The 22,220-nt window shown below is 39.0% G+C and overlaps 1 protein-coding gene across 3 annotated transcripts in view; it reads left to right on the top strand.

Annotated features, from left to right (window-relative positions):
• LOC129733245 (pro-resilin) overlaps positions 1-13,108 on the top strand; it is a 63,662-nt gene extending 50,554 nt beyond the window's left edge. The window contains exons 1-4 of one of the 3 annotated variants that reach the window (XM_055694948.1): positions 1,602-1,870; positions 9,969-10,531; positions 10,593-11,066; positions 11,125-13,107. In XM_055694948.1, coding sequence (XP_055550923.1) covers positions 9,975-10,531; positions 10,593-11,066; positions 11,125-12,214 — 2,121 coding nt within the window. In that variant the 5' untranslated portion in view covers positions 1,602-1,870; positions 9,969-9,974 and the 3' untranslated portion in view covers positions 12,215-13,107. Of the gene's footprint in view, positions 1-1,601; positions 1,871-9,625; positions 9,865-9,968; positions 10,532-10,592; positions 11,067-11,124 lie in introns of those variants that run through there. The other 2 variants (XM_055694939.1, XM_055694958.1) reach the window with 2 other exon arrangements.
• The last annotated feature ends 9,112 nt before the right edge of the window (positions 13,109-22,220 follow it).

The raw sequence follows: 22,220 nt of genomic DNA, 5'->3' as shown, positions 1-22,220 counted from the left end.
TCAGGTATAAAAATTGGAAAAAAGTGTTTTTAAGGGCTTTTTTTATTTGAGTTAAAACTCGAAAAAGCGCAAACGAGTCCAAGCTTCTATGAAGCCATTCGATAGAGTACCTTTCTAACAGAAAAACACAAAACTACAGTGGGTTATTTGTAGTTTTGAATATATGGCCAACTGAAGTTACCGATTTTTACATGCATTTGTGCGCACAAAGGCCGGCGCATACACTACGTTTCCGTTTCTATGCCCAACGAACAGACACTACAATTGAGCTAAATCTAGAAACGGGCGGAAATAGGAAATTTGAAGTCCAATGTTATCAGTATCTTCTAGAAAGTTGTTTTGTACACTGTTGTCTTTTATATGCTTCAATGCAACCCGCTTCAATTTTCACCATATAGAGGGCGCCACACCTAACTTTTGAACGTGACTTGCTAGACGAATAGTTCCTTCTCCCCCCCCCCCCCCCTTCAAAAATATTGAAAATTGGAAGAAGAAAAAAAAAGTTCAAATCGTTTTCTTAATATTATTGGTTTTCCGACAGCGTATATGCTAAATTTGGCAATAACGAGTCCAGTGACAGCGAGAGTGTCGTCAAAAGGCAAGCAAAATGATTAATAACAATAATAAAGGGTTATTTTTCAACATTTATTTGAAGGCAAGCTACGAACGTCGTAGCTTGTATGCAAACTTTTATCACAGATATTGTTTTTTGTGTCTCGGTGTTATTTATTTTTCGCCCTCCCCTTGGCTAACTTTGATAACCTTGGACATAAAAAGAATTCGAAATTTGTATCAGCCTTATTATTCTTTTTTTTTTTTCATTTATAGTGATAAAAGATGAAATCATCATCATCATCATTACAAATATGCTTGCTACTACAACATCTGCTAAAAACATCATTTTATGGTAAGGAAATTTGCATAGAACATGGCAAGTATCGCAACCTTCACTCGTATCATAACTCACGCAATCATCCGTTTCAAGCCATAAAAAAATACATTGATAACGCTCAAGATCGTTTCCGTGCCGTCACCACACTAGGCACATCTGGCGGTGCACCGCATCAATGATTACCACCGCAAGTACGGTGTGCGATACGTCGCATATCGATTCGATCGGATAACGCAAAAGCAAACCGCAATCACTTGCAACGCGTCGTCGCCTCCGATTGCGAAGATGAACCTGCGCGAACAGCGCCAACAGCCAGCGTCTCAAATCAGCTGTGAAACAGTAAAGAACTGTATCTTCTCCCTCCCCCGTATCTCTATCTCTCTCGCATGTGTGCAGATCACGTCACGTTCTCCGCTCTAACTCAGACTCCACTCCAGTGGGGGCTTCATTTCGTGGTTTCACTCTCGTTAGCCACCTTAGGAGAAGGGGGGGCCTTTAGTAGTAAGCGGCATCAAACAAAACCAACGCTCACCCCTTGCCAATTGATGCTCCCGTGTAAAAAGATTCCACGCGGGCGCTTCTTCGTGCCTAACTACTGGGGCATTAGAGAAACCGTCGGAACACACAACTTCTTCTCCCTCGCTGGTTCTATGCGTTGCCGTTCGTCTTCGTCGTCGTCGTCATGAACGTCATCATCGGTTTTCTCAAGCCTAAACAAACGAAAAACTGCACTTTTGTTTAGTTTTCGGTATAAAAGTGACGATTACTCCGATTTGAATATCATTCAGCTAAGTACATCGGTTCGGTTCATTAGATTTTAGTCCACCCAAACCGGTGTCCGTGTCCCGAAAGTTGCACCGAGTTCTGCCGTGAAGTTCCACCGATTCCGGCGAGTGTCTACCATCCACCCTCAAAAGAACAAGAACGAGGAAGGATTCTACTGAGCGCACAGCTATCCTGCAGCAGCAGCAGTTGAAAGTAAGCATCATCTGTTCCTGACGGAAAATCCCCCGGTGAAGAGCAAAAAAAAAAAGTTTTCCACGTAATGTTTTGTGATAAAAAGGATGTCCAGAAAGGGCTGGCTTGCTTGCATGACAGCATTTCGCATAGATGGAACTTTGTGATCAGGGAAAATTTAATTTGTGTTCGCATAGTGCTCGAGCGCGGGAATGGGGAAAATAAAACTTTACGTAGTGCAGGAACTGTTCTTCGGTTGCAGTGCGGGAAAAGGCGAGAAAAAATTAAACTGGTTTTAAGTGACTCGCGGAAACTGAACTTATCGTGGGATAGATTGGCGGATATATTTCGCTGTGTGGTAATAGATGTTCTGTGCTAGTGATTATTGATGGAAAAAAACTGAACTATTTTGCTGGAAAGGACTGCATCAAAAAGACTCCTACACGTGTGGTGTGAAATGTAGAACGGTGTTGGTTGCAATGTAAAAAAAAGGACTATAGGAATTTGCGCCCAACAGTTCAGAGTGTTTGATAAAGAGCGTACATATCTTGAAACTACCTAAAACACATATAATTGAAAATGGTCTTCGAGTTTTGTGTCTAATTGACTATTTTCATCTTAATTTGATTTATGAAAATATTACTTTGATATCTGCTGCACAGTAATCGGATACCATCCAAAATCATAATCACTAAGAACCGATAAAAGATACTTTCACAAATGGACAGTGCTTAAGATTACCGGTGAATGTAATTATCTCGCTTAACCCTCTAGTGCCGAAATTAATTTCTAGACGGGCTTCGGCAAAATCACTATGGATAATTATAAACACTTTTTAAGTATTTTTCGAAGCTTTTAAAGGTTCGACTGAAGCCCGCCAAAAGGCGGCATTGGGCACTAGAGGGTTAACAGATTTCAACTGCGACATCCGTAGTTTATATTGTCAATTTTTTATTGAACTGAGGGAATGCATTCAGGAAAACAGTTTTCAAATATTGAAGATTTACATCGGAACGGATACAGCCGTTGACGGATTTTGTTAGTCTGTGGGGCTGGTAGCGTCTTCTAAGAACTACTAAATTAAGCAACTTTGTATCCTTTTTTTTTTTTTTGAAGACGTATCTAAACTAATATTTCGTTTTTCCATGAACTAATTTTTTTCAAGAAATCGATTTTTCTCGACACATTAATAAAAAGACAAATTGTCAAGGGATAGCTTTCAAGACTGTCTGAATCTTAACCAAACTAATAAAAAAAGGAATTAACAACAAATTGATTTTACAAAATTTAATTTCAGATCTCTTTGAACCTATGTTTTCTAGATAGACAATTTAGCTGCATGAAATTCTTCTGAACAGAAGAGTTTTGAGCATGTAAAAATGTCACGATTTCAGCACATTCAATTCCCAATTCTCAGTTGTCATACTCTTCAGTTCGAATTTCTATTTCTTCTTTCACGAATTTAAAATATGAAAACGATATCGATTCATAAAAACGGAACAACGAGCGGGACTATTGAGAGAGATTGAATGGATAATTTCGAAGTTATTTTATTCTTTGATTTTCATACATGAAAAAAATCTAAACAAACCCTAACTTCTGAATTATTGATCTAATCTTTCTGATGTAGAAGCATCTATGTGTGTTGCTTGAGAAGCACAAATAACTCACAAAAAAGCGTATTTCCATGAGGAAAAAAACTAAAAATTTTCAAACTTAATACTGAAATATTCCAAAAAACGGATACACGTAGAAAAGTGGTCGCCAAGAGCTTTATGATTTGAAATTGTTAGAATCATAAAATGGTGAAATTTTTTTATCAAAAGTTTGGAAATGATGTCAAGTTTCAATAAAAAAAAATTAATTTCAGGTAAAAAATTGTTCCTGTTTTGATTTAATGAACAATTTAGTGTTTATTTTCTAATTTTCTCAAATTCAACTCAAAATAATTTGAAAACGGATGCATTCACGGAGGTAATCATTTGAAGCTTTTCTATTTAAAATAACTACTTTAACTGTTTAAAATCATTGTATTACCTTCAAATTATTTTAAAATCGTTCAAATCGAATATTAATGGGTCATTCCATAAGAAGTGTACATGCCACTTGGATACGACCATCACAGACTTTACTCAAAGTTGTGGGAATTTTTCATCTAATGTCACATTCGAAAAATCCCAACTTTGGTGTCGATCACAATACCACCCGCTCTGTGAGCCCCCCTCTTTGTTGCAAGATAACGCCTCTTTGTTGTCAAAATCACTTTTTTTATTTCCCACAATTTATAGTATATGAAAGTATGAATGATAGAAGATTTATGAAAAAAAAACGAAGCAAGGAATCCAGAAAAAATACACTAAGGTCGCATTTTACGCGTTTTTTTACGTGGGTTTTTTACGCGGCTATTTTTACGCGAATTCCGGAATCTACGCGGTTTTTTTTTCTTACGTAGATTCCAGAATCTACGAGGGTTTTTTTACGCGGATTCCGGAATTCACGCGGTTTCCTCTCACGCGGCACGTATCCCCCGCGTAAAAAAGCGACTTTAGTGTACTATTTTTGATCGCGAATATTGCCAGATAGATTATTTTTGCATTCAGAAGCTAAATTTGCATTTTTCGGCAAATAAAGCCTATTTTATTTTTAATTTGATAATTTCGTCGTATTTATCGGAAATTTTACGTAAAAAACGCTTATCACCCCGAGGTTTTATGAGCCAATCTTGCGATATAACATTTTCACAAAAAATTAACTACGAGTTTTAAAACTAATTACGAGTTTAAAAAATAGTTTTCAAACCTGGTTCACTTCCCTTGCCATTTCCTGTTCTGCTGCGCTCATGCATACACCTTTTAACCCCGGAAAGATAAACCTATTCTGGCGTTAAATTGTTGCATGAATTTTAAATCTCTTATAATGCAAGTTTTTGTTTAAAATTTAATAATGAGTGATGAGAAGTCAAATTGACGCAGACTATTTTTCTAGGGTTAAGAAAATCAGTCTTGGGTCCAAATTCCTCCACCTGCGGGAAATACTCAGTTTGCTAAGTCGAATACGGGTGCAAAGTTTTATTCAAATAAAAAATGGTCGATATTCGAACATAGGTCTTTTGGTATAGAAACGCTCTTATGGACATATCGACTATTGGGGATGAGTTACTATGGGAAATCAAAGCGGCTGAAGAATGAATCGAGTAAGAGAAAAAACCGACTCGTAGAACATCAACTCATGGAAGTTCGATTATTTTATATTGTGTAGTTATATAAGAAATCTGAATCTTTGAATTCATTACAGCTGAGTGTTAAGAAGGGACCCTACTCTGTAAGATTGGAAAATATGGAATTTTCGTGATTTTTTTTCAAAGAGTAAGATGAAGTGTTCGGGTATTTTGGCTTTTGTTTATGGTATATTTTTCGCGCAATTTTTCAAAAGGACCTAAGTAACAATGAGCGATTCTCTCCTCTCTCACACTTTTTCGCTAATTAGAGCGTCATTATAAAAGCTATCAACTATTTCTTGCAACAGATCTAACGATTGTTACGTTGTCTAGCTTACTATGCAAAGAGTATCATGAATTATGTAAAAATAACTTAGTTATTAATCAAAGAGAAAGTAAACAAAGAGATTCTCTTAATATTTCTTAGATACTTTTGAAAAATTACGCGAGATATGATGATGCATTAGACATATCGTGGATGTAAATATAGTTAATATTACTTTGTTGGCGCTGTTTTCCTCGAAACCATGTTTTTTCAACTGGTGGTTTCCTCAGCCTCTACTGAACCGATTTGACTGAATTTTTTTCTAACGTGTAAAAATAGATTATCTAAAACGGCTGTCATTTTGGCAATTTTTCGGAATTTTCAAAAATAGGAATTCAACGTGTTTTTCGGGTAAAATTTTCTCAGCAACACGATGCGAACGTCGAATTCGGAATCAAAATATACTTATTAGCCGAAAAATGCAATTCAATTTTTCAACTGCGAAATAACATGTCTGGCAACACTGCCAGTCAAAATTGTGACTTCTGTTATAGATTTCTTGAATAATTTTCTCCAAATTGCATTATTCAGAATGGCCATAATCAAGCAAGTTTCGAAGATATTAGTAGAAAAGTAATAGGAAATGCCATAACTCGAGTTTTGTTCATATAACTTCGGTGGGATGTGTTTTTCATGAAAAATTTTCTCAGGAGCACGATGGAGTTGTTTAATTTGAAATCAAAATATACTCATTTGCCGAAAAATGCAATTTTATTTTTCGAAAGCAAAAACAATATATCTGGCAACACTGTGGCTCTAATTTTTTTTGGAAACTTCAACTAATTTTCTTCAAAAATCCATGTATAAATTTATTTCTTTTTGGCGAAAAATTGCACTTTTTACAAAAAACGGAAGGGTCTCACGGGACGAGGGGTGGAACGATCAGCATCGAAATTGGGGTTTTTGCATAATGACCTTGAATCAACCATTCCACAAAATTTGAACCAAATCTGAGAAGGTCGCGTACATTCGATGTGTACACTTGAGATGGAATGACCCATATTGATTTGTCATCCTGATTTTTTTTTTATTTTTTTCAATTTTAAAATTTTGAATTTATTTTTATTTTTTTTTATTTTTGACTTTATTTTTATTTATGTATTTTAATTTGTTTTAAATATATTTGAAAATTTTTTAATTATTTTAAATTTTTTTCATTGCACCAAAACTAACTATTTTCGACCTTCCTCCTTTTGTATAGATCTTCAAAATTTTCTTTATGGGTTGCTACACTTTATCAGACAGCTTCCTTCCCTTCCCATCAAGCGTTACGTGTTTTATGAATGTTCCCTTACGATATATTCTATTAAGTACTAAAAAAGTTTATTTTCTCTACTTCATATAATCGAGTCTAAAATTATATATAAACGAATTATATATAATCGAGTCCGACCTGTACCAGTTAGGTACTAACTTAAAAAGAGCATCCACGTTCCCAGCTGCCAACAGCGTAACACTCACTATATTTGCATCCACAAAATGTAAAACACATCTTGAAATAAATCTTATTGAAAACATTAAAATTTACTATTTTTCGAACTTCCAGAGTATGGTCCCCCCTTAACGCAACCGGCTATGAGAAACGAAATTTTAACTTTCAATAATCATTCTTTTCCAAATATAATAGTGAATCTATGCTCAAATGCAATAAAGACACCTTTACTGCCCATGATTGAAAAATTGTCTATTATGCAATTTCCACCAACATAGAAAAAACAGTTTCTCGTGATAGTAAACACCCCAAACAACATCCCTACGGAAGCCGATTGTCAAAAAATGCATTTGTAAAGGCAACAAATGGGGAACAGTTCTGTCTAATATCCAAAATAATTGAGAAATTGTCTAATATCCAAGATGTTTTCAACCCGCACATACACCAACCAGTGTGTTATTACTGCATATTGTTTTAGCACAGTTTCGAGATGGTCTTGTTACCTGGAGTTTTCTACCAATATTTGTAGTAGTTGATTCGGTACTGCCATACGGCTTCAAATAATTTTAATCCATTTTTTTCACAAACCAAATACGATATAATCCTTAAAAACAAATCGCCAAATCGCACATTGCTTCGGTTTTTGAAAAGTGGGCTACTGCGTCAAAAATGCTTGACGGATGGAATTTGGCTCCAGATTTCTCTGTTTGAGCTCAACGGAAGGGTTATAGTATTTATGAGGGGTGAAATACTCATTACAAAAGTTTTCTTGGACGTTCAAAACGTGTTTTATCGACAAAAACAATTAAAATTCGTTTTTCCCGGTTCTAAGAAATTTAGTTTACTTAAATCGTGTCCGAGCGAAACCGTTAGCAATTTATAACTTGTTCTGTTCAAACGCAGTTCAATTAGTTACCGACTGTTATTTACCAAAAAATCTGTCAAATGCACTGACATATTTCCAGTATCTGTATTTTTTATCTGTTCTGTGGAAACGGTGAAAACTCCCAGACAACCGAAACTTTGAAAGGAAAAAGCTTGCTGGACCACGCACTTGAAGTCCCCATGAGACAAACTTTAATCATTGCTAACAGTTTTCAGCAGAAAATCATCCTAGCACTGACTGATTTTACGAGCTATGGTTTATTGGTTGTTAAACTATCGCGTCAGGTTGTCGTCTAGAAAACATAAACTCAAACAGAGTTTCATAACCGAGTAAAGCTGCAGCAGTGATCGATTACCAATGCCCGCGACAGCGAAGTGTGACCAAAGTTCCTTTTTATCCTTTTGTCCGAAGAATAGTAAAACTATTTTCAGTATATGACACAACAAAAACAACTATCAACTCAAACTGCGCTGTCTGACTTTTGCCTGACAACGACCGGCACCAGATCGAATAATACCTAATCTCTACCAGCTCATCTGTTCGATGCAGAAATCAGCACCCCTTAACAGACAGGCTATAATTGGTAAATTAGTGAGCTTAATTCAATTAACACCTCAACCCCTCACCGTTTCGTTCCGTGCGAAACCGTCGTCGCACTAGCCATACGGTCTAACTTTTCACAGCACCACTAGGGCTAGCGCCTGCTAGCCAGGCAGTTACCGCTTTTTACTGTCTATCGATGCAGATTATTCCACCGGCTTACGAAGCGGCGTAATAAAAAAGAAGGCTTTTCGAAGACAACAGATAAAATGTGTTTCTGGGAGGCCTACTGAAAGCTTGCGATGAAGAACTCATAGTGAAGCGAACTGTGCGGTTAAGTAGCTTATGTTAGCCGCAATTCTAACAGTTGTTTCAACTGCTTACTCTGCTTGAGCTGATTAAAGCTGTGGTGCAAAATCGGTCGGGGACATGAGCGGTTTTTTTTATTACTATTATTTTCATATTTCCGGGTTTCCCTCAAATTGCATTGAATAAAATTAAACGTAATATAAAATTATTGAAAAGTAATACACATTTAATATTAATACTTATCTTGATTTCGTAGCTATTTTGACAGAAAAGTACATTTGAGTGCACATCGTCAGTAGTATTTTGTTGTGAACACTAGCAAATCACAGTTTAATTTTCACGACAAAGTTTGTTTACTGCAAAACCAACGCAGCCCCAGCGGCAGCCTACTGTGACCTTTCTCCCTTTGTCACTGCAGAGCAGTTGTTCATGCAGCTACGTTTTCCGCAATGCCCTTTTCAACCCGCAGCATAATTGCATTACACCACAGCACATAAACGCAGCTCTGTCCGGTGTTTTCCCTATCCTAACTTAACTAAGTTTGCCCACAGCATGCTCCCACCAGAGAAAGCTAAGCAATCCGGTCAGATGCCAGTGGAAGGGTTTTTTCCCAACTATCATCGAGAGTCGTGGCTTACCATCTTAAGTACATCTGCTGCAATGATAAGTCTTACAGCAACCGATTGAAAGTGGGTATCATTCAAGCACAGGCGAATCTCACCAATTGCACCCACCAAAACAATGCGAAAAATAATTCAGTTTGACAGCATAATCGCACATTTTTTCATCACCCGTCGGCGTTCGTCTGGCGTGATGGTGCATCGCAAATCGCAACGCTCTGCGGTGTTTTGCGAAAATTTCACCGCAAGATGCTGCTGTCAGAAGAAGATAATAACATAGGTACACTCACATTCACACATCTAGAGTCCCCCCTTTATATTGCATAACGCTTCTTAATAATTTATCAATTTTGTGTTTGGTCGAGTGCTCATCATTGCGGCCGATACCGGGTCAGCAGTAGTAATGATTCTTCGACTGTGAAACAAGCAATCGTGCAAGATCAATCTCCATTTGTGCCACCCTCTTTTTCGAAGACGTTATGCAAAAAAAAAAAAAACAATAAAGCACATGTAAACACACTAGCATCTGGGTTACGATCGTAAATATTAGACAGCACGTTAGAAGAATCGTCAATCGTCGAGCCGCAACGCGAACAGTTTACTTTGTAATGCACAGTCGGGAACATAGTTCCGACTAGATGCTTATCGGACGATTATTTCCTACACATTCGTCGTCACGATTAATTGTAGGTCACTGTGTGGATGGAAGGGTCCAATCCATCACCTGTCAGCAGCCTCACAGTTCCGACCTTGCATAGACAAACCACTAATATGGTACCTTATATTTTAGACTATCATGAAGTTCCAACACCGACTATCGGCACTGTTGGTGCTGTGTTGCGCTCTGGGGCCAGCTTTTGCCGCGTCACTTGCCAAACGAGAGGCGCCTCTGCCTGGCGGTAGCTATTTGCCACCGTCGAGTGCAGGAGGTGCTGGCGGTTACCCACCAGCTGGTCCGCCGAGTGGCAGCTATGGACCACCCAGCAATGGCAATGGTGGCGGCGGTTACCCATCCAACGGTGGTGCTCCATCGCAGCAATACGGAGCACCTTCCCAGTCTGGCGGTTTCGGAGGTCAGGCTCCATCCCAGCAGTACGGTGCACCATCCGCACCGTCTCAACAGTATGGAGCCCCCTCGGCCGGCAACGGCAATGGTTTTGGATCTCGCCCACAAACTCCCTCTCAGCAATATGGAGCTCCATCGGGTGGCAATGGATTTGGATCTCGTCCGCAAGTTCCATCCCAACAATATGGTGCCCCATCCAACGGTAACGGTAACGGATTTGGAGGACGTCCTCAGGCGCCATCTCAGCAATATGGTGCACCAAGCAGTGGACCCATTGGTGGTGCTCGGTGAGTTAAAAGTTGGATGATAATCTAAATCTAAATCAAAAAACCATTTTTCTTTTCTCAGCCCACAAACACCTTCTCAACAGTACGGCGCCCCATCCGGTGGTGCTCCTTCACAGCAATACAGTGCTCGTAGCAATGGAAACGGCCACAGCAGCGCTCCCTCTCAGCAATACGGTGCTCCTAGCAATGGAAACGGCCACAGCAGCGCTCCCTCTCAGCAGTACGGTGCCCCAAGCAATGGAAACGGTCACAGCAGTGCTCCCTCTCAGCAGTACGGTGCTCCTAGCAATGGAAACGGTTTCGGCAGCGCTCCTTCTCAGCAATACGGAGCTCCCAATAGCGGAGCTGGAGGATTCCGTCCACAAGCACCTTCCCAGCAATACGGTGCTCCATCCCAGCAGCATGGTGCTCCGTCAGGCGGTGCCCCGTCTCAGCAGTATGGCGCCCCAGCTGGTGGTGCCCCATCTCAACAATACGGCGCCCCATCTCAACAGTTCGGTAGTGGTAATGGACACGGCTCCAACGGTGGCTCTCGGTTAGTAAAATCTTATTTAAACTAACGATGTTCAGCTAACTTTCAAATCGTCTCTTAGCCCACAGGCACCATCTCAACAATATGGAGCTCCATCTCAACAGTATGGTGCACCTTCAGGTGGATTTGGAGGACCTTCTCAGGGACGTTCATTCGCTCCTCCTGCTACCAGTTATGGAGTTCCTGCTGGACCTTCCACCGGAGGACGTCCATCTAGCCAGTATGGTGCTCCCGCTCCAGGCGGTAATGGAAACGGCGGACGCCCTAGCCAACAGTACGGAGCTCCATCCACTGGAGTGAGTCGCCCATCGAGCCAGTACGGAGCCCCTGCTCCCGGTGGAAATGGAAATGGAAACGGACACGGCCCGTCCCAGCAGTATGGTGCCCCAGCTTCCGGTGGTAACGGCAATGGCTTTGGAGCACGTCCGTCTCAGCAGTATGGCGCTCCATCTGCCGGAGGAAATGGAAATGGCTTTGGAGGCAGACCTTCTCAACAATATGGTGCACCTGCTCCAGGAGGTAACGGAAATGGTTTTGGAGCGAAGCCTTCTCAGCAGTATGGAGCCCCAGCACCAGGTGGTAACGGAAATGGTTTCGGAGCCAGGCCGTCTCAGCAATATGGAGCTACTGCCCCAGGTGGTAATGGAAACGGTTTTGATGCACGCCCAAGCTTGTCGTATGGAGCGCCAGCTCCCAGTGCCGGGCGTCCGTCGCCGCAATATGGTGCCCCAGCACCAGGTGGTAGCTTTGGAGGAACCCCATCATCTCAGTACGGTGCACCATCCGGTGGAAACGGTCACGGTAGTGCTCCGTCGTCCCAATATGGTGCTCCATCGACTCCTTCACAGCAGTACGGAGCTCCAAGCCAATCCTCTTCTTCAAATTTCGGTGCCATAGCCGCTCCTTCCCAGCAATATGGTGCTCCAAGCAATGGTAACGGACACAGCAACGGTAACGGACACAGCAGTGGAGGATATCAAGCTAGCTCATCGGCTGGAAATGGCTTCTCGCAGGCTTCATTCTCGGCCAGCAGCTTCTCGTCCAATGGCCACGGAGCCTCGAGCAGCGGGTACAGTTCTGGTCGTCCAGAATCGTCTATTCCGGCCACCATCCCTCAGTCATACACCTCGGGCGGAGGCTACAATTATTAAGCACGGATACCCTGACAAACCGGACAATAACCGCTTATCACACTCACTTTGTGACGTGCCCCGTACGAAAAGTGCCGTAAAACATAGCGTTCACTTCATCACTTGTAAGCTGTCATACCTTACATTCAAACAATTTGAGGCCACACAAGCGAAACAATTCAGATACTCTGATAAAAAACACGTCAAAAATACCGAAAAAAAACACGTTTGATGATGCCATTGTGTATTTCTGAAATGGAGCTATGTTTTTAACTGTTTATGGTTAATTAAATTAAATTATTGTATTAATATAGGTTAGCTTTATGTTTTATATGTGCTAAAAACATAGCTTGATGAGATAATCTTGACGATAGTATGCTGAGCTTATTCACAACAGAGGGACAATACGACTGCTGCAGGCAAGATTTCATCCAAGCAAGCTAGCTCACACAATTTGTACTGACGCAAGGAGCCTTTGCACACACACATATATATCTTCATGCGCGCGCGCGCGTTAGCGCAGGTTGAACATTCATACAAAGCATTTACTGACGCCATCTAGCTCTGCAGAACAAATTTGTGGAAGACCGCTAACGGACAGCTCGTCAGGTCCGGAGTATGTGTATTAGGTTAAATTGATTTGCATCAATTCAAGCAGAGAAACAACGAAAGACGACAAATAAAAATACTGAACATTTGCAATCATCATTTTCCTCCAAAGTTCGATAGCGTCTTTTAGTTTAGCTGAGCTGTTCCGAACAAAGTCCTGATTTGATTAACTAGATTTACTGAATTTTTTTATGGAAGTGTTTGGGCTTCGATAACTTGTACTGAATAAAACGGATTTTCTGGTTATTGCACCAATCAAGTTGTATATTTCATATGATTGGCAGGGTGCCAATAAAATTTTTCTAACAGTGAGGAAAATCTCAGTCAATTATTCCACAAATTATAATTACTCGATTCATGCATGGATGAGGAAAGGTCAGCTATTTATCAGACCCAAATAAATACGTAACGCCAGTACACTTTATGTAATATAATAATCATCACTTTGTTTTATCTTATTGCAGCATACGACATGCTTGAGCATACTTTTTTATTACTTTCACGATGCTTCCTCCTGGCTGTGTCTACCCATTCTCCGGTTGATGGGAGCTTCTAAGATTTTTATGTGCTCAACTGCCGATGTTGGTCGTTTGGGATTATGTCTGCGCATCTCATAACGGATGGTCGCGAGGCCCATTGGTCTACAAAGAGAAAAAATAATCCCATCCGCGACTCAATGCAGCGGGAAGCAAAAACCATAAAAGTGTCCAACAGATTGATAACATGAGCGCATTCAAAATATTAAAAAAAAGTTTGTGAGAGTTAACAGATATTACGACCAGTTGTTGAATACTAATAGTAACATTTCAGTATGTTCAGACAACTTGTAAGTCTTTCAGTCTCAGAAAAGAATTGCAGAAGCGATGGTTTGTTGCTCTGTTGAAATAAGAAAATAGTACCACGTACGAAACGCATTAACATTACGTTGATCTTATAGGAATAACAAACCTTAGTATATTATTTTCATTTCTACTCAACTCCTAGCAATGTGCATTAGGGTGGGACAAAGAATAAATTTTGGCTCCCATACACTTTTCGTGTTACTTATGGGTCCTATAATAACCTTCTTCAAAACTTATTCTCTAGAGATGTCCAGTTCGCTTCTAAAAATATATCGATACATGATATTTGTAGGAAATTTCCTGGTAAAAACTCTTCTGAAGACCGTAAGGCACAAGGAGTCTTGTAGAAAAAGTTATTCACTCCAAACTGATTGAATGTTTGACGAGCGGCTCACCATTGAATTTTACTAGCAATACTGCTGCAGCATGCTGCTGTTGCAAATTCAACCATGTGATAAGAAATGATATCGCGTAAAATTAATCTTGGAGGCTTCTCCAAAGAAACTATGAGCAAGAACCACACTTTCAAACCTAATTCCACGCGGAATTATTTCTCATCTTTAAGCAAGTTTGCAATATCAGCATGCTGTAGCAGTGTTGCTGGAAAAATTCAATGATCAATCAGTTTGAAGTGAATAACTTTTCCTACAAGCATCGTAGCGCCTTATGGTCTTCAGAAGAGTTTTTACCAGGAAAATTTCCTATAGAATCATGCATCGATATGTTTTTAGAAGCGAACTGGGCATCTCTAGAGAATAAGTTTTGAAAAAGTGGATTTTCCCATATAGAATCGTATGGAAACTTTGAAAATCGGGCGCAAAAATATAGTTTCCCCGATCGATCTGAAAAGTTACAGAATTATTATAGGACCCATAAGGAACACGAAAAGTGCATGGGAGCGAAAAAATAACACCTTCGCTTTTTTCCCATATAACCGTGTCCCAGTCTAATGTGCATTGCTATCTATCTAAGTTCAAGCTAGATAACATTTTGTTTCTACTTATTTCTTAGACAAAGATAAACTTTGATTGATTCTAACAGGTATTCTAGTAGTTTTCATTCATCAAATGCATTCCATTCTTCAAGGTCACATTGGAGGTACGGGAATTCAAATTGATTTGACATTGTGCTAGGGGAACTGCTCCATTATTCATCTCAACCCATATATTCATCTCATACAACATGAAAACACAATTGAAAACAGGAAAAAACGCATATTTTCTTCTAAAACCAATCTGCTAATCTATGGAATGGATTCTTCTTAGTTCACTTTAGTTCCTCATAAAGTATAATCCTCTAAAATTCACTTAAAAGCACTAAATTTGATATTATAGTCGGGCATCTGCACTCGAAGCCAACAGCCAACCAAAGTTTTTTTCATCACTAGTGGACCACTTTTTATCTTAATCACTAAACAAAATCACTCACTACACTAAGAATAAATTAAAAGCTTGAATTAGCAGAAATATATGAGATGAATTTCTACAATTACTAAATTTCAACTGTATGTATTTTCATCTGTTTTACTGCGTTGAAGAAAATCAAAAGTTGCCAAATCAGTTTCTGTTAATACGAAAAAATCATACTGAAAATGTTGAATTATTCCGTCATAATTGACATAAATCTACTGCACAGTTGTGGTTACCTAGGTTACCAATTTTGCGCGTAAACAACTACAGCGGGTATCTAGGTAACCTACTACGACGGGCTGCGGCTACGTTTATTCATGATAATGTGATTCAGTCATGATTAACAGTGTGATGAATATGGGGGCGTTGTGAGATGAATAATTGAGCACTGATTCAAGTTTTGAGATGGATATGGAAGCGTTGTGAAAAATGGTTCGTTTTACAAAATTCAGGATAAATCTAGCTAATTTTACTAAATTTACAATGCTGAACGATTCCATAAGAACACGTAAGCATATTTAGTTTATTTGTTCAATGATTTCGTGAAAATTTGGTGTTTAATCCGTGCATTCTTCGTGAATATCGGCTTAATGAGATGGATAATGGAGCAGTTACCTACCAAATATTGATCTTGCGATTTGCAGACTATAACCGCAGATGCTTGACAAATTAGATGATGGATACGTTCAAACTCTAGAGGTATATACGACGACTGGCTTGCTAGGACAGAATAGTACCTCAGAACCAGTTGGGAGATTTTCAAAAGGTCGTTACGATAGATTAAATTCAAATCGTCAACATCTTCGTTTTTTGCCGCCAGGATTCGAAATGCACTCAATCATAGTTCACATAATTTTGAACTAATTTCGGAATGACATTCGTGGTGTGTTTTCCTTTATTTAGATGACGACGGAGGAAATTTGCTCGAGATCTCAAACGCCTGGCTTGCCGCTAAACTTGACGCTAAACTGATCCAACGAAGAACTATAACCAGTCTCAGACAAAAGGAGCTTCCGAAAACTTTTGTCTTTTCTTAAACGTTGTAATGCACAGAAATTGGCAGCGAGCTTCATGTGAAGGCAGATCAAGTGGGTTGAACCATCATAAATTCCTGAGGGCGTACCAAATAAGCTTGCGTTGAAGGTTTTTAATTCTGAGATTCTTAACTACGTGATACGGTTACCAGATGACGGCAGACGACTCCAAGTGAGACCGTCTCAACGCAAAATATAGCGATCGAATGCGTAGCCGGTGCTAAAAATCCTTAGCAATTTAAATTCAGAATCCGAGCTACCGAAACGCCAAGGTCTCCCACGACTTCCACACGCTCCAACGCATGGCCAGCGATAGTGTATCTGAACCAGTTAGACAGGGAAGTATTTGGTTCCTGAAAAAAAACCTACCGGATGTTTGATTTGGGACTTGAATATTACTTTTTCCAGAATAGCCGCAAATTTCTTCCGTAAAATAGGCCGGTCTGCGCGGTTATACACTCAAAAGTTGGACTGTGCGTAACCACATCAATCTTGCGTCTTTTCAGAGCATCTTTTGTACTTTTTCGGAATCAGTACAACGAATGTGTATTGTTCATAACGCATTTGGTGCTCAAGCGAATGTTGAATGTATTGGACGGCTTAGAATCAAAACTCTTTTGAAGTATTAACTGGTGCTAGTATTACCCCGATGATTTGTACAGGTATTGGTAATATTTTTCGGAATGCTGCTAGTGTAAGCAGTAATCAATACTGATGATCTTTGTACTGACTAGGTTAATGAAAATATGAACTGATCGATTCACTATCATGAATCCGGTAATTCAAAAACATCATCGAATCAATAACAATTAACAAGACATTGGATTTGTTTGAAACATTTTACATTCAACGACGACTCTGGTTTTATTCATATGCATTCGGTTCCACGTTACTGGCACCAGCGTCAGTAAATTCTGTTGCAACGAGGGTCGCTATTGGCTGTTTCGGTTACTGACGGTGATTAGGGATGCACGAGCCTTTGATACGCACCGACTCGCGAAAGTTACCAGCAGTTTTTTGAGTGCCCCAAAACTGATCGTTCGCCCAAAACCGAAGTCTACCGAAACACCACAATTTTGTGTATAATATAAATATTCTGATTTCGATCTCTGTCAATGTATTCATTACGCAACTGTTACGTTATCCTTTTGACAAATTTTTTGTGCAATTCCAGAGTATTTAATGTGCGTTTTGAGAGGACACTTCGGTTGATGTAAGCTTGAAATTTTGCGTGTAAGACAGACTTACGATGCTGAACAGCCTTTCGTCGGAACACAAGATTATCATCTCTTCGAAAGAGTCATTTGTATCTCCTTTACTGTTTTTCATTAAAAAACGAACTTTTTTGAATGGTGGTAATAAATACTGAGACAGATAATTGTGTTTGATAAATTTCCCATGGAAGGTTAGCTTATTTGCAATAATATTCAATAAGTCAAGACGGACGAAAACATTCGTGTAGGCATAATTTTAAATTCTTTCTTCGTTTTATTTATCGATTCCTCCTCAGTTTTCTCGTCAAAATTATTGGAGATCTTACGCTTCAGGTTAACCCAGAAATTCTCAATGGTACGCATCTGGGGGACATTGGGTGGGTTCGCCGACTTGGGAACCACATCGATATTCAGTCGCTTCATCTTCTCCAATGATCGCTTCGAGTAGTGAGGCCGACGCTAGATCCGGCCAGAGCACGGCCCTTATGGCATTTCTTGATGAACAACACAACTTTCGACAGGCACTTCGTACTATAAACTTACCCGTTCACAGCCAGTCCGCAGCGAAAGGAGAGCGGCATTGACATCCCCTTTTCGCTGATTATCAGCCACATCAGAACCATCTTGAGGAACTTGGTGTGTGAACTTTAGTGAACTTTAGTAAACTAAAAAAAAGTAAAATACGAAGTGGCCTGCCAGTCGTTACCATCCAGGGCACAATGGTCGAAAAACTTTGATTTACGGCCAAAATTATTATTTTGTAGTCAAACAGTTAGTTTTCTAATATATATGATTTTGTTATATGAAAAAGTATTGTCCATTAACCACGTGAATTGAGGCATATCTTAGTTTTTGACGTAGGACTACGTCTAACCGCACTATATCGAGATGCATTCTGCGAAAAATAAAACCCAAGGTGTAACGTCGGAATGAAAGATTTCAAACGTTAATACTGATGTAACCACATGATGGATCACAATAATCAATATGTCGTTGGATTGATAAAATGATGGACAATTTTGTGATTCTTCAATTTTCATTATCACTTCATTGTTAAACAGTGAAAATTGAATAAAAGTTTCAAGGTCGAATTTTCACCAACAATGTACCAGTCATATGCGAGCACGCCTGGCACAGACTTCATGAATAGACACCAACTGCCTGCTGTGATATCCTGTATAGCAGTGGTAAAAAAAAAATGACAGAATCTCCCCGTGACTAACTAATGTTAGCTTCCATGAGCCTAGACTATTTTGATGTCTTGAAGGTGAAGCTTTTTCGGAAAGGTCGTAACCACCTCCACTATCAGACAGTATTACGTTCTGCTGTTAATATATATGTTAATGTTAATGTTAAAAGACAATAGAAAACCAAATTGCTCCGTACAGATCTTTAAATAGGTAGTTAAACAAGCTGTATTGATGATTATATTTTACTAGCTAAATGAATTTAGTCCAATATGACAATACTACTTGCATCCCGCGGTGGCGGTATAGAGGAAAACCAAATTCATTTCATCTTGATATTAGAGTTCCGTATTTGTATTTTTCAATTGAAATTTTTTTTGAATTAGCTTTTGCAAGAAAATATTACTTTCCATAACCTTACTTGTAATTGAACAACGCTATGCAAACATTAACTGCTGAGGCTAATGTTGTGCATCACTCTAGCCCAGTTTATTTTCGAAGATAACAGACATATAACTTTCAAATATGGTATCTTCGTTGTTCTTTGGTATCTTGAAACTGATCAATTTTTTTCTGATTGATTCTGTGTACTGATAAAATGTTTAAATTGACCTGAATTGAATGTTAAAATGTTCATAAAAATCTATCTCAATTTCAAATTTTCTGTGAATATACATTTTCTACTAAAACTTGAATTCGTTATCGCTATTTTTTCCACGAGCTTGTAACTGCAGGAAAAAAAATTATGTGGCATCTTTGCTTGGCGAGTAAGCCAACTTCAACAAGACAAATAGATATAGAAGGAAGGTTAATTTCTACTAAATCGTACTCAATCAAAAGAATATCGCTGTCTTAGAATGAAAGGTATTCATCAATGGTTCAGAAACCAAATTTGGGGGGAAATTTAGGTCTAGAGCTCAATATCAATATTTTAGAGAAAAACTTCCTTCTTCAAAGTTGTTACATATGTTAAACCGCTTTTTGAAAAAGTATCAAAAATTAGGGTGACCAAAATTTTTGTTGCAATCAAGTATCTATTTTTTTTTATTTTTGTAGATAGAAAACCTTGCTCTACAATTTTATAGCTCCAATAATTTTAGGTAACTTTGTAAAAAAAAGTTTTTCTCTGAAACATTGCTATAGAGCTCTACCCAAATTTCCCCCTAAATTTGGTTTCTAGACCATTGTGAATGTTAAAGAGAATATTTTTTCTTCTAAGATAGAGTGCTGTAAAGAAATAATAAAAATACAGACCCCGTTCGATTTTGTTAACAAGCCAGAATGTTTTCTGTTGCCAAAATCGAACCATGCCAAAAATAAATGGTTCTTTTTTCATGACTTTTTTGTATTTTTAAGTAGTCAAAGCGACCTTAACAGTACCACCAATGAACTAGTTTTAGTTCCAAGTCGTTTGAGGTGTCGCATGATGAATTTGGGCTGACGACCTAGATACTTGATATTACCACCCGAACCAAAATACCTTCCTTTTGGAAGATGTTGAGCTTGAATTGGTTAAAATAAATCAAGCAAACTACAAAAGTAAAACGAGCTCAAATCAAACTTAGCTTCAAAATAAAAATATAAAATTATTGTAGTCCAACGTCAACTATGCGGTCGTGTCTTGGATACCACCCTCCTACTATTTTTTTCGAAACAATAAAAATAAACTTTTTTTTCTACAGAAACGTATTATTTTCGCAAACTTTTAACATTGATTCTTGAAGGGCAAGGGTTTTTTAAGTTCAAAAGCAGGAACATTTTCTACGTGGCCTGCGGCAGACTCTGCAGAGCTAAAATCGAATACTCTTCCGGTTTTAGGAAGCTAATACAACACGCTCTCAATTGTGTGTAAACATACAATAACAGCTTTAGCAGGATTTTATATATTCCAAAATGTTCAGAAAAACTGTTCTCCTACATTTTTAAAAGAGGTAACTTCGAAGGTGTTTTACAACATGAACCGTTTTGTAAATCAAGATTTCTTTGATAAATTCTGAAAATATAGATAAAAAAAACTACCTACCGGAAACGTCCGGAATCGGGCTTTATTTTGATGCTCTGATTGTTGTCCAATATTACCAAGATGTTGTAGGTGTAGGTGGAACGGAAGTATCCGGTATCAACAAAATGCCGCATGTTGTCCGTTTTCGACGTGGCGGGATATCGTTCTTTGAACGCGCACACTTCTGAACGGAGTAGCTTCACTTTTTTCGCCATCACAGTAAGAGTTCGACTGATAGAGCTGACATTTTTTTTTTTCTTTTGACCCAAGGGTTACTATGATTGATGCTGCATAGGTGGTTTTGTCAGTGTGTGGTAAGGTAAACCTATGAAAAATCGGCAATTTTTGTTCATTGATGAATCGTCGCAACGATTTTACAGAGATGTTGGCTTTCTGATGAAACGTACCGAGCTGCGAAGATCCGACCAGAAGATCGTAGGGCCCTCGTGTTGCTTCAACAGAGGAAGCAGATGCTTTTGTAGACACTCTTTGAGGTAGATTCCCTTCTACAGTCCCGGTAGTCACGAAGGGCGCACTACGTTTGCCAGATAAGCTTGATCGCTTGTCAAATCATGTAATTCATGGGAAACCTTGACAGTTTCTGCTTCTTTACTTCCTCTGAACATCGAATTTGTGCTGAACGATGGAGAATAGTAGCCCTGGAAGCTGTCTCATCATCTATGATGAGGCAATGAGGCATCGTCATATGTGCATTAGACAGGGACACTATAAGCCCTATGGGTCCTATAACAACTGTGTAAATTTTATTTTATTAGTTTTAAAAAAGTGGGTTTAACGGAAATTTGAAAAATCGGGCGCAAAAATATAGCTCCGCCAATCGACTGTTGTCATAGGACCTATAAAAAAACACGAACAGTGCATTGGAGGATTGGAGCTTACATTTACCTTTTGTCTCACAATAATGATCATATGGATGGGCAGTTTCCAGGCTCATGACTTATCCATCGTATTTTGTCGTTCGTCACGATGTGGAATGTTCTGCACTTCGTACGTATGCAAGCCCTTCCGGTCCTTGGCTCTTTGAAGCAAAGAGTTGGACAGATTCAACTTTTTGGTCACATCCTTGACCGAAGCATTGGGACTCCGTTTTATGATCCTGATCACTAATATAATTCTGATCGCATTTCTCGTTCCGTTAGATGTTCAAAGTTGCGGAGTAATGTTTAATCGCATAACTCACCATTGACTGCCCGATTCCGAGTTGTTTCCCGATTTCCCGATGAGAGAGTTGAGGATTTTCCAGGAGCTTGCGCGAAATCAATTCGCTACGTTGCTTTTCGGGCTGCGCCATTTATTCCACTTTTCGAAAAACTGAGAGCGATAAAAAATACAATGTAAACAATATACTCTGAACTAGTTCTACTTAAATTTTCGAGCGAAAATACCCAAAGGGTAATTTTTTCCGCGATAATTGCACTAGCTGACTTCAAAAGCATGTCGTATCTTGGTATGGTATAAGCATCGCCGATATTTTGCTTGTATGCTAGAGGAAAAAAAGAAACTTTATCTCATTAATAGTTTGTTGAAGGTGCTGGATTTTTTGCAACTTTTAGTGTGAAGGACCACGAAACTATATTGTTGAAGAAAATTATGATCGAAGATCGCAACTACAACCATAAAATACAATTTCGTATCGAAACACAGGTGAAGAATGATTATCGAAATACAGGTGAAGAAGATTTTCTCAATACGATCAACATAAAGCACCG

Source organism: Wyeomyia smithii, chromosome 1 (genome assembly GCF_029784165.1).
Source record: "Wyeomyia smithii strain HCP4-BCI-WySm-NY-G18 chromosome 1, ASM2978416v1, whole genome shotgun sequence".
In the NCBI taxonomy this organism is placed as follows: domain Eukaryota; kingdom Metazoa; phylum Arthropoda; class Insecta; order Diptera; family Culicidae; genus Wyeomyia; species Wyeomyia smithii.
The sequence above is the reverse complement of the archived record's forward strand: the minus strand, read 5'-3'. Positions and strand labels throughout refer to the sequence as shown.